Source organism: Candida theae (genome assembly GCF_024610275.1).
Source record: "Candida theae strain CBS 12239 chromosome Unknown scaffold12, whole genome shotgun sequence".
NCBI lineage: Eukaryota > Fungi > Ascomycota > Pichiomycetes > Serinales > Debaryomycetaceae > Lodderomyces > Lodderomyces theae.
In genome coordinates this window covers 77,936-90,737 of record NW_026261364.1, presented here as the reverse complement: position 1 = coordinate 90,737, position 12,802 = coordinate 77,936, and the positions used below count along the sequence as shown (strand labels likewise).

General features: G+C 40.3%; 6 protein-coding genes across 6 annotated transcripts; 3 read left to right on the top strand and 3 right to left on the bottom strand. All coding sequences in view use genetic code 12, as the record gives it.

The window, feature by feature from the left end:
• Positions 1 to 119: 119 nt before the first annotated feature.
• On the bottom strand, positions 120 to 708 carry RAD6 (E2 ubiquitin-conjugating protein; the record flags this gene model as incomplete). Its single annotated transcript, XM_051755344.1, has 2 exons — positions 120 to 593; positions 667 to 708. 2 exons carry the CDS (start codon positions 706 to 708, stop codon positions 120 to 122), a joined length of 516 nt encoding a protein of 171 aa, XP_051610608.1.
• A 725-nt stretch (positions 709 to 1,433) lies between these two features.
• On the bottom strand, positions 1,434 to 2,889 carry KGF57_000833 (uncharacterized protein; the record flags this gene model as incomplete). Its single annotated transcript, XM_051755343.1, has 2 exons — positions 1,434 to 1,518; positions 2,027 to 2,889. The coding sequence occupies 2 exons, from the start codon at positions 2,887 to 2,889 to the stop codon at positions 1,434 to 1,436; spliced, it is 948 nt and encodes a 315-aa protein (XP_051610607.1).
• Positions 2,890 to 3,451: 562 nt separating this feature from the next.
• KGF57_000832 (proteinase B) lies at positions 3,452 to 4,801 on the bottom strand (the record flags this gene model as incomplete). The annotated part of the gene is made up of 1 exon (XM_051755342.1): positions 3,452 to 4,801. One exon carries the CDS (start codon positions 4,799 to 4,801, stop codon positions 3,452 to 3,454), a length of 1,350 nt encoding a protein of 449 aa, XP_051610606.1.
• Positions 4,802 to 6,565: 1,764 nt separating this feature from the next.
• IFE1 (putative dehydrogenase) lies at positions 6,566 to 7,702 on the top strand (the record flags this gene model as incomplete). Its single annotated transcript, XM_051755341.1, has 1 exon — positions 6,566 to 7,702. One exon carries the CDS (start codon positions 6,566 to 6,568, stop codon positions 7,700 to 7,702), a length of 1,137 nt encoding a protein of 378 aa, XP_051610605.1.
• A 238-nt stretch (positions 7,703 to 7,940) lies between these two features.
• On the top strand, positions 7,941 to 9,653 carry KGF57_000830 (uncharacterized protein; the record flags this gene model as incomplete). The annotated part of the gene is made up of 1 exon (XM_051755340.1): positions 7,941 to 9,653. One exon carries the CDS (start codon positions 7,941 to 7,943, stop codon positions 9,651 to 9,653), a length of 1,713 nt encoding a protein of 570 aa, XP_051610604.1.
• A 363-nt stretch (positions 9,654 to 10,016) lies between these two features.
• Positions 10,017 to 12,047, top strand: KGF57_000829 (uncharacterized protein; the record flags this gene model as incomplete). The annotated part of the gene is made up of 1 exon (XM_051755338.1): positions 10,017 to 12,047. One exon carries the CDS (start codon positions 10,017 to 10,019, stop codon positions 12,045 to 12,047), a length of 2,031 nt encoding a protein of 676 aa, XP_051610603.1.
• Positions 12,048 to 12,802: the final 755 nt, after the last annotated feature.

The following is a 12,802-nucleotide window of genomic DNA, read 5'->3' as shown; positions in this document are numbered from 1 at the left end:
TCGGAAACACACATCCAAAGAAACTTAACAAAGAAACTTAACAAAGAAACTTAACAAAGAAACTGAACAAGTAAATAGCAAGGTGATGTTATTCGGATGCCTTATTTGTGTATATACGTCTATTCCTCGTCTTCCTCGTCTTCCTCCTCTTCATCATCATCATCATCATCATCGCTACTCTCATCATTCCACGACTTCTCCACCGTCTCCTTCACCCGCTTCACATACTGACTCCGATGATCCTTGTACAAATTCGCCGCCTCCACATTCGCCGGCGACGAAATGTTTGGATCATTAAGCAAGCTCTGTATACTCGTCAAGATCGAACTCACATCATATGTAGGCGACCACCGGTTCTGCAAAATGTCCAAACACAACTCACCCGACGCATACACGTTGGGGTGGAACATCTCCAGTATGAATTTGACAATGGGGGGTTTGTTGGGGTACTGCTCGTCAAATTGTAAAATGAGCCGGAATGTGCCGTCTTCAAAAGGGGTTTCCGAGGGGCCGATTATTACTGCATTCCATTTCATGACGTTGTCAGGCAAGGGTGATGCTGAGACGCCACTGGGTGGATCTTGTTGCATGCGCTAGAAAAAGAAGAAGAAAAAAAGGTTAGGTACATGCGTGGAGGGGAAACTGATGGGTTTGTGTTAAACATACCTTGAAATCTCGCATGAGTCTTCTCTTGGCTGGTGTGGACATTTGGGAGATTGGTTGATTGAAATATGATTATGTCTGGAATATTTTCGTCTGGATTTGTAAGTAATCGCGTAGGCGCAAGTTGGGATTTTTTTCTTTTTTTTATTTTTTTTTTTTGCCATCAACAGCCACATCAATTTCAAAGTGCCAGTTATTCTTCTGAGTTTATATGATGATGGAACTTTTCTTTTCCGTTTATTTTAGATTATAGTCAACAGTGATACATATACTAAGGTCACTATAGTAATAACTACATTAATCAAGATGTACTATCCTATAATACAAAAAATTCCAGACGGTTTTGTAAGGTTATTGAAGACATTTGTTAAACTAATGGATTCTTTCCTTTCGAGGCTCCAATAAGAAGAAAACTACTTAGAGTTTTCTGCCATTTCATAATTCTTTTTGTCTCTCCATTGCTGGGTGTAGGTAAGCAACAATTGTCTAACTACCTTTCTCATCAGAGTATTGATTAGTTACAATCATAGTGTGTGTGGGGGATTTTGGTGGGGGTAGTTTGCAAAGCCTCAGAAAAGGGAAAATGAAATCTTTAATCTCTTGTGCAAACTTTTCTATTATGTATTGGCTTTAATTTTGCACCTCGTTTAAATGGGGAGTCTGTTACGAAAGACTGATTGGTATTCAATATAGGGCAAAGTCATCAATAGAATGTAAGATTAAATTTGTGTTAGGTAGATCGACTCCAGCAAATCAAGTGCAAAGCAAAACTAGAAATGTATAAAGATATCAAAAGCAAACATTTGATAATGCAACGCCAGTATGGCTGTTGGCTTAGGCGCAAGACATCTCTCCCTAATCTCAGCTCTAAACTCGGCCTACAAACGCAATTGTGTAAAGACTTCAAATCACAGTCAAAACTAAAATGCAACCTAAAGCAGGTCTAGTACTTGTTCAGCACTCTTCTCTTATTTCTGATTGACTACCGCGCAAGTTGTATATAGTGCGAAGTTCAGTCCGCGTATACCACCGCTCAAGTTTAACTACAACGTCTCCCCTAGAGCCATGACGCACCGTATGCTCAAAGTATGTCAAATCCTCACGGCTCAAATCAAAAAAATGGTAGCCAATAACCCCAAATGGGAGATTGGGACTGAAGACTTTCATGCAGTGGGTGAGTATACGTCTCGTACAACACAGGGAAATTTCGCTCCACCAGTTGATGCTACTGTTTGGAAACTGGGGACACAAATCACATACTGCCCTTGCATCACATTCAAAACACGACATGCTCGAGATGACAAGGGATCTGAGTTTGGTATGTCTAAACTTCCCAAGTTTGTAAAGCGCGGTGGGGGCGTACTTCTGCCCGGCAAAACGTAAACATAATTGTCCCAATTTCGGAAACTCTTTCTCCATGTCAGTGAAAGTGAACATAGCATCCAAATCGATATCTCCCTTGAGCGACAATTCACAAAGAGAACCAGTGTCGAAATAATCACGTAGCGGGAAATTCAAACTCATGCTTTCGTAAGAATCATAAAAGTTCAATACACGCAACTGCATATTGAAGCGACAACGCATACGACAATGACCACTAGAAGTTATAATTGTGAGCTCCTTCAAGCTCTTTGACAGGTGAAGTTTATCGATTTCGTTACAACAAAACCACTCACCAACTTGGATCAGCTTGCTAGCAGTTAGTTCATGTTCGGGAAATCTGCTAAATAAATTGGGAGAAATATAATGAGTACCATAACCATACACGTCAATGTATTCTTGAATGTGGAGAAGGTAGCCTGGTTCCCTCTGTTCTCTTGGAATAAGAACCGTAACTAACTCAAAATACTTGATTTTGGTAAAATGTCGGAATATACAATCAATCATGGTCATATTGTGACCATACAATTCCAAGCGATTGATCTCTTGCGACAGATCCATCCTCATCAAATATCTCTCAAATGTGTCTGTGGATATTATTGAGTACTTTGTGCTCTTGCAATTGTTGAGATTCTTGGGGAAGTGGAAAGTCGAGTTTTGTTCATTCAGCTCCAACGCGTCGTTCAACGTCCATGGAATATAAACATAAATGTTCCGGTACAACTTGGGCTTGGCAACGTAGTAGAACTTGGAATGCAATGGAGCAAGGGCTAAAGTGTGGTATTGGTTGAGTTGGTGGAATATCTCCTCCAAAGCTTCGTGATGCAAACTTGTTAGAGAAACCATGAGTTTGCAATACAGTGGTGCATGTTTCAAAGAAAACAGAGCCACGTACTTTGTATCTTGAAGTACTCTGTTATTGTTTCCTCATTCTCGACATCTTGGTTGTAGATTTTGAATGCAAAATCGATTTGAATCTGCAACAAATGGGGAAAGGAACTTTGTGCTATTATCTAATGATACTCATATTGATGGGAATCTTTGCAATAATACAGTGGATTTGGTCAATCCATAAGCGCTTGTTACAAGATGTAAGCCTTGGAGTTTTTATAATTTGGCGCGTTAAAATCAGGAACTTTGCCGCCGAAAACAAACAAACAGAACGAAAAGAGATGTTCATTGGCTTTAATACTCTAATTACATGCTTAGTAGGCCATCTATCTTTTTGTGTTGGAATTTGCCTTTGCAACTTGATCGGTAATGTCGAATGTATGCAATGTTCGTTGCCTATGTTACGTGCGCATGATACATGGATAAGTTTATGTAAAATATAATGTATAAAAATATAGAATGGGCTAAATCAAACTAAAAAAAAAAAAAAAAAACAATACACAAAAGCTTGCTTTGCTTACTTGTGATTCCAGAACTCAGTCAAGTTGTGGCCAGCACCGTTGAATGCCAAGATGTTTGGTGTATCTTCTGGAATATCGGCCAAAACACCATCAGTTCCAAATGAAATCAAATTCTTCTTCAATTGGGCCGGAGTGACACCATCAGCAGCAACGAAAAACTCTGAGCCGGCTCCTGGTTGCAAAGAGAGATAGTATGACAACAAACCAGCAACATGAGGAGAAGCCATAGAGGTTCCTGACAAGTAAGCAGTAGCAGTGTCAGATCCAATATAAGTGGACAAAATGTTCAAACCAGGGGCAAAAATGTCAACACATTTTCCATAGTTTGAAAAGTAAGCTCTTTCGTCTGAAATGGTGGAAGCACCAACAGTGATTGCTCCCTCAGCTGCAGCTGGAGATGTGTTGCATGCATCTTGGTTTTCGTTACCGGCAGCAACGGCAAAATGCAAACCAGCCTTCACGGCAGCATTAACCGCCAAATCCAAGGCTTGAGATCTTCCACCACCAAGAGACATATTGGCAGTAGATCCTTTGAATCCCTTCTTGCCCTTCTTGACGGCATCTTGATGTGCTTTAGCGGCAAATTCAATACCTTTAACCACATCAGACATGGATCCTGATCCATTACTTCTCAACACCTTGACAGCAACAACTTCAGCCTTCTTGGCAACCCCATAGTCCTTGGATGCAATCGTACCGGCACAATGAGTTCCATGACCATTGCCGTCAAGGTCATCGTCGCCAGTAGGAATGGTTTTACCCCAAATGGCTCTACCGTCAAACTCAGTATGCTTGACATTGATACCAGTGTCAATGACATACGAAGTAACACCATCGCCACCCTCAGAATCGTAAAGATACTGATCAAATGAGGACAATGACAAGGGTTGTCTATGAGAGACCCTAGCCAATCCCCATGGAGCCCCCTTTTCAATATCAAATTCATTGGTGTGCACCATAGAGTCCTGTTCGATAAATGACACCAATGGGTTCCTTCTCAAAATCTCGATAGCAATATTGTCAAATCTACCAGTGAATCCGAAAAACCCATCAATGTTGAAGCGTTCCATGATACCGTCAACAAGACTAGTAAAGTCGCTCACACCTTCCTTGAGAACAACAATGTATTGGTTGTTGATGGACTTGGCCTCATCGTGAACAATCAAAGGAGCAAGAGTAGATGGTTCTTGTTGCTGCTGTTGCTGTTGTTGCTGTTGTTGGTAATGCTTAATTTCTTCCTTGGGAATGGCTCTGAAGCTGTCAACAAGGTCTTCAACATTTTGCAATGTTGGAATGTAAATGGCGGAGATGGTGGAAGCCATCAATAATAATGTACTGTACTTCATGCTTAATAAACTTTGGTTTAAACTCTAGGAAATAGAAAAGAAAGGAGAAGAAAGTGCTGGGAAAGTGTGGATTTTATTTTTAAAAACAAAAAAAATGAAATATCTTTGAGAGATATGGGGAGAGAAAACGGTGGCGGGATGAAAGAGGAGAGAGATAAGTAAAGTAAAGAAATATACACGCTACCATTTCCATGTCAAACCAACACAATTATTGCTGGCTGTAGAATGCAAAAAAATGTCGCCTATTTGAACAATACACGCATCCTGAGGGCTGAGAAAGGGGCAGGGGGGTTATCACGTTTGTTGAAGTTATTAATCAATGTTTGCCAGCAACAACAACTACAACTACAACAACAACTGCAACTACAACAAAGGTACTACTATATTCCAAGTGCTTGTTGGACAACTTAGCTGGGTCGTCATTTGGTACGTGAACATTCTTTCAACACAAGCTTCTGGCGACCACCATCTGTTATCCAAGATAAAAACAAGTTCTACTAGAGCTTCCTATTAATGTTCTTGCAACCACTTTAGACGATTGCTGAGAATGCAAAGTTGTGCACAAATCTTACGATAAAACAACCAATCATTTATGTATATGTATTGTTGTGTAATGTAGATAAATGAGAAAGAGAGAGAGAGAGAGAGAGAGATAACAACACGGAAATAAAAAAAGAACAGAAAAGAGACATTTGTGTCTGAAGGTGGAGAATGTCGTTGCTGTTTCAGTGTAGTGCTACGTGTGGTACTCTACATTGTATTATTATTGTCTCTTGGAGAAGGGGGTTATGACGTATACGACGACGACATCTTCTGTATAGTCTCAATCAATGTGTGTTTTGTACATTGTCCGATATTCGGCCGTTTTAGTAACATAGCACACGACTTTTGTATTTTGTCTTTTGTATTTGTCTTTTGTCTTTGTAGATAAGATAAGAGCAATTGGTACACGACCATATGAAATGACGCCACAACAACAACATATAAAACTATTACACCACAGTATTTATCTCTTTTACAAACAGAAGAAAACTAAAAGGACAATAGGATGAAACGGAGAACATTTATGGAGATAAGAATTACACTGAAGAACAAGCAAAGCATTCTTCATCTTCCGAGGCTCTTATTTTGTTGTTCCGTGTAAGACGTGCCACACTTGTCCTTATCGTGTTTTAATTTGCGACACGACACAAACAGAGCTACAGCTTAACGCACGTTAGTGTATCTCTCCGATTTGCTTAGTTCATTAACAACTGCTTTCTTCTATATGTTTCTCGTCTTTGCTTCTTGCTGAGCTGTTTCCCTCGTGCACAAGAACTCAGTTTGTTGTTCAGATTTTGTGTCCTTCGTAGCAATAATTCCAAGGTTACATTTCGCTTTAGATTTGGTGCAAAAAAAACAAAAAAACAAAACGCAAAAATGATACAGAACTTGTAAAGTGTTGATAGAAAACAAGAGTGCTCTCAAACACAGCCTGAGTTGCCCTTGTAAGCATAAATTGCGCCATGTAAGACAGGCACCTTCTAATATCATTACATTATATAATCAAGCAGGATTTTTTTTTAGTTTCGTAAATGAAAAACAAACCTTACACAAAACCTTGAGAAACGTTTTTTCAGCAAGAGCGGCGCCGTGAAAACTCTTGAGTCAGCATCCATCTCTTCTTTGCCCCCTCTCGCCCCCTCCCCCCTTCCCCTGAAGTTTCAATTCACGGCCACACCTTTGCTTTACTTCACAGAATTCACACCATTGAACCACCTACCAATGAAAGCAATTGTTTACTACGGCAAAGAGGACATCAGGTTCCACAATGATCACCCCGAACCTCAAATTAATCACCCCGACGAAGTCAAAGTGAAAGTGGACTATTGTGGTATTTGTGGGTCTGACTTGAAGGAAATCACTTCAGGTCCATTCTTTTTCAATAAGCCAGGATCCACCAACCCAATTTCCAACAAGAAATTTCCCATGGTGATGGGACATGAAATTAGTGGAGAGGTGGTTGAAGTCGGGGCTAATATTGAAAATGTTGTTGTTGGGGATAAAGTAGTGGTTGAAGTCACAGGAACGTGCAAGGACAAAGGCAGGTTCAAGGACTCACCATCCAAGGATAAGCCATTTTGTGCTGCTTGTTACGATGGATACTACAACGCTTGTGATTCGTTGGCTTTGACAGGTCTTGGCTTTAATGATGGTGGTTGTGCCGAGTTTCTTGTAACGAGTGGTGACAAAGTTGTTAAATACGATCCAACAAAGATTCCTACTGATGTTGCTGCTTTGGTACAACCCTTGGCTGTTTCTTGGCATGCTGTTGGTGTATCCAGGCTCGAAGAAGGGCAAGCTGCTTTGATTTTGGGTGGTGGCCCCATCGGACTAACAACAATCTTTGCGTTGAAAGGTCACAAAGCAGGCAAGATTGTAGTTAGTGAGCCTGCCGCTGCACGAAGATCTTTGGCCAAGAAGCTTGGTGTGGAAGTATTTGATCCTAGTGGTAAATCAGTTGAGGAATGTATTGCCGCTTTGAAAGAGATGTCGCCAGATAAAAGGGGGTTCCATCATACGTTTGATTGCAGTGGTGTTCCAGCTACATTTGAAGCAAGTATCAAGTGTCTTCGAATTAGAGGTACTGCTACCAATGTTGCAGTATGGGCACATAAACAAATCCCGTACTCTCCAATGCATACAACAATGCTGGAAAAGATTGTTACGGGATCCATTTGTTTTGTCAAGAAGGATTTTGTTGAGGTTGTCAAGAGTATTGAAGCGGGTGATATATCTGTTGATGAGTTGAGGTTGATGATTACTGACAAGATCCCCTTGCAAGAGGGTATAGAAAAGGGATTCAATGAGTTGTTGTACAACAAAGGTGATCATATCAAGATTTTATTTACAAATGAATAAAAGTGTACCTAATACATTTTTCTCTCTCTCTCTCTCATTGACTTGTTTGCTTTGATGAACGACTTGCAAGATGAAGCAAGCTTCTATCGCAGTATCCTCGTGATCATGTGTATCTCATCATTGGCTGTGAAAAAATCGCATCGCGAAATTGAAAAGTAAAAAAGTAAAAAATTAAAAAAAAAAAAAGATATTGCAAGCTAAAACTTCATCTCATCAAAGCTAACTCCACGACACCACTATGGCTAAAAGAAAGGCCAAGACGCAGGAGCTTGAAAAGAGAAAGAAGATCAAGCAAGCTCAAGACGCTCAACTTTCCACTGGGCTATTCAATGGAGATATCGACGAAGAGGAGTATGCCAATGGTCATGATTGGGAAAACGAAGAACAAGATTACGAATTAAGGCCGAGAAAGATGAAGGAGAAACATCTCGTTGAAGCGTCTTTACCGATAAAGAGGGAAGATGGGCGGATAGAGAGGGTTTTGAGGGAAGTGGAGGAGAAAGAGGACGAGGAGGATGAGGATGATCCAGAGGAGGAGGAGGGACAAGAAGCAGAGCTAGAGCAAGATAAAGATGCACAACCACACGAAGAAGAAGAAGAAGAGGATGAGGATGAGGATGCTCATCTCTCACCAAGGGAGAAATTAATCAAGACGAAAGAAGAAATAGCCGAGCTTGGTTCCAAATTGATTGAAAGCCCCGAGGAGAATATCGCATGTTTAACCAGATTACGCAAAATGAGTGAATCGAAAAACTTTATGACTTCACAGTTGGCAATAATGGCACTTTTGCCCATTTTCAAATCATTAGCACCATCATATAGGATAAGAGCATTGACCGATGCGGAAAAGAGAGAAAAAGTGAGTCGAGACGTGGCGCGATTACGTCAGTACGAACAAACTTTGGTTGTCAACTACAAAGCATACCTTGATTTGCTCTCGAAATATTCGAAAATATCATACTCAAACTCGGCCAACAATGATAAAGTCACTACTGATCAATTGAAAAGAGGGAATCTAGCGTTGAAAGCTGCGACTGAGCTCTGTACTTCATCATTACGATATTTCAACTACCGCAAGGAGTTGTTTACAATATTGATCAAAAGGCTCAATAGAAAGCCCGCGTACGAGCAGGATATACCTGTGTTTATCAAGTCGGTGCAAGCTTTGGAGACGTTGCTTAGAGATGATGAAGAACATGGTGATATTACAGTTGACATTATTACCATCTTGACCAAAACAATCAGAGACAAAAAGTACCGGGTTGATGAATCAGTCGTCAACATTCTTCTATCAGCATCCTTATTGGCTGATTATGCTCCCAATGACGATACCGAGAAACCCAAAATCAAGTTGAAAAAGAAGGATCGGGTGCATTTATCCAAAAAGGAGAGAAAGAATCGCAAAGAGCGTAAAGAAATTGAAGAAGAGATGCGTCAAGCACAACAAGCAATCACCATTGAACAACGAGAAAAATACCAAGCACAAGTACTAAAGATGATTCTCATGTGTTATTTGGAAATCTTGAAAGCAAGTCAGGATCAAGATACTCAAGAAGGAACCAATGCCGCACCACTAATCGGCGCCTCTTTGCGCGGCATGTGCAAATTTGCCCATTTGATCAATGTCGACCTCGTTGCCGATGTATTCTTGACGATCCGCGGGATCATGTTGGATATAATTGAAGAGTTCAACACCAAGATGCTTGGCGATTGCATATCTGCGCTTTTAAACACTGGGAATAGAAGGCAGCAGACTGTGCTGGAGCCCACTGAGATTCTGCGGTTGTTGCAGGCGATGAAGTTGCATGCGCCAGAAGTTGCCACTTTGAGGTTGGTTTATGAGTTTGTGGATCGGTACGGCGATAAGCGCGGGGATGAGTCGTGGGAGGACGTGTTGATGGATAGCTATTATTGTCCAATGGTTAAGGAGTTGAAGAAACAAAAGAGATAGGTTTTGGTGGAGGTTGACAGATTTAGTTGCATTGTTTGTATATTGTGTAGATGATTGCAAGTGTAAGATTAAACACAGCAGTTGGATTTATCACAGTAAATTCTATGGTTCAATCTTTGTCCACTGGTCTTAAGATTCCCGACTCGAAAGAAGTTTGTTTGGGGCTCGTGCCGAAATGAAGTTTAACTCAAAATAAATGTGCATGACGTGCAGTGAAATAAATGATCCAAAATCAATGGTGGCAAAAATTTTAGGCTATCGCAATAGCGCAAAAATGAAAAAAAAAAAAAAAAACAAAAAAAAAGAAGACATAAATTGGGAAGATCCATCAAACACCAAATCAATTATTCACTTCATTTAGCAATGTCAACTACATACACGTTACGGGTGAGCGACAATGCGTCCATAACTCCATACAGCGACAAAGCTAACCTCCCGTCCGCCATTCTCCAAAATCTAATCGAGGAAGGTACCGATTTCCCCCATCCACTAGTATTCAAAATCGCCAATGAGTCAGATCCATTTAATTACACATACATCGGAGTCAAGGAATTCACCAGTGAATCCGACGAGATTATGCTACCGCGTTTCGTATCTGATAAGCTACATAATCCAACCACTGTTGTTGTTGAGATGCGGCGAGATATCCCCAAAGCCACTTCTTTACGGCTCAAGCCGCTACTTTTCTATCCCATCAACAATTGGAAGCATTTCTTGGAGAGTCGACTCAGCCATTACACGGTTGTGAATAAGGGGGATGTTTTGACTATAGAGGATGGTGGATTAAAGTATCAGTTGCAAGCTGAGCAAATCAATGATTCTGATGCTGTCAATGTGGCGTCTATTATAGATACGGATGTTGTGTTGGATATGGTGCCCTTGAATGATTCCGTGGCGGAACAACAATTGGAGTTTCATAGAAATTACTATGACCAATTTGGCAGTGTTGTTGAGTTGAAGAGTGGTGAGGAGGTTGTAATTCATGGGTTATCGTCGTTTATGGACCCAAAGTTTGTTCCGAGGCTATATCTGATAGACATTACTCAATGGAATAGCCATAGTTTGGTTGTTGAGTTGGTTACTGAAAATCCCGCACGTCTTATAAATGTTGATTTTGTGGTTGGTACGAGCAAGCTCCTAACGCTTGATAATTTTGCATACAGTAGCTTGGCTGAGGATGACACATTGGTAAAGCAGATTGAGAATGGTCTAGGTACTAGAAAGGCTATAAACATTGACTTACGAGACGATTTGATTGTGAACAAATTGAATCGGAGTAAGCTGCTCCTTGATGAAGGCGAGAGCGAGGGTGATGTTGATGCTGATGAGCGGTTTTTGTACGTGATTCCCTTCACATGGCAGGGGAAAGAGGATGTTTTGCTTCGGATCTCGGATAAAAAGGAGCACGAAACCGTTGAGGCGGATACGGGTGATTTGAAAAAATGTCCAAAATGTTTCAAGCTCATACCAAAGGACAACTTTACACTTCATGAAGCACGGTGTCGTAAGCACAAGTCAGAACCAGTGGATTCTCAACTACTAAAGTTCAAACACAAGCAGCTTTATGAAAAACAATATCAATGCAGTTGCTCGCAAACGTTTGCTACATTTTTCGACATGGTAAACCACAAAGCAAGGTGTCCTAATACAATGATTGAGTGTCGGTTTTGCCATTTGATAGTTCCACAAGAGACAGCCACTTATGAAGACACCTATCAAGGACTAACGCACCATGAAAATGTGTGCGGTAATAAAACACAAGAGTGTTACAAGTGTGGCAAAGTTATACGCAGAAAAGATCTCGTCAAGCATATGAAACTACACGAATTGGATAAGGTCGAGTATAATCATGCAGTTACTTTCAACAAATGTGCAAATGTCAACTGCATCAATAGTCAATCTGAAAGTGCCAACGAATTGCAATTGTGTGATTTGTGTTTTGGACCATTGTATATATCTCAGAATGATCCTACCAATATCAAGCTCCAGAGTAGGATTGAAAGGAAGTATATGTTACAACTTTCAAAAGGTTGTGGACAATGTTGGTGTAATAATGAGTTTTGCAAAACCGGGAATCCAAAATTGAGTCACAACACAATGAAGGACAATTTGCAGTTGATGCAAGTGGCCTTTGCTTCAATTCATAAGCCTTTGTTGCCCATCAATAACAAGAATGGCGCAGGAGAAGGTGAAAATGGATCTGCAGCAGATAACATGTTTTGGTTTTGTGTGAATGAGTCTGTATCGAAAAAGAAGCTTTGGTTCGATATGTTGAAAGAAGAAGGTGAGTATGCTAATGACGATATTATATTACAAGCGTTGAAGGTGAATAATGATGAGTCGCTGGTACGTCAATGGTTGAAAAGTAATGCAATTAGTGGAGGTTCCCAATAGGAAGTCAAGGAATGGTCTAGTCTGGTGTTCATTGTGTTGTTGTTTTCTTTGTATAGCACTATTGAAGAAACTATGTGATATTTACCCGCGCAAAAATTAAACATTTTTTTGTCTGTCTGTCTGTTATGTCTGTCTGTTTCTGTGTCTGTTGTGTCTGTTTCTGTGTCTGTCGTATAAAAAAAAAAACAAATGGCGTTTGAAATTGCTTCTTAATCTGTCCTAAACTTCCCCCACCCCCCTCCCCCTCAAGGGGTTCCAAACAAGATATAACAGACATATGTCTAGCATAACCGTCTCGTATGACCATGTTAACAGGGTGATAAAAGGAGATAGTGTCAAAGAAAAAGCGTCTTTGAATTGATTCTCTCCTTGTAAATGGGATTTTGGTGCATCGTCGTATAGAATTCGATTCTTTTTTGTGTGCTTATTTATCGGCGTTAAAGCAGTACTTTACATCCGGAGAGTTTCCTAGCCGACAATCGCCTTGTAGAAGTAAATTTCCGCCTTGTAACGTAAGTAAAGAGGAAAAAATTTTTTGTTATGGTGGATCTCTATGATGTGCTGTGAACTTTTTAAGTTAGTCGTTTTGATGTTGTTGAGTGGAAGGTGTAATATCATCTGATTCTGTCTCGTCGTTCCTGATACTCTTTCTACCCATCGTATAATTTAAAACTTGGGAGAAACACAAAAGAAAAGAAGAGAAGAAAAAAAAAAAAAAAAAAAAAAAAAAAATTTCTTTTTCAATCAAGCGCGTA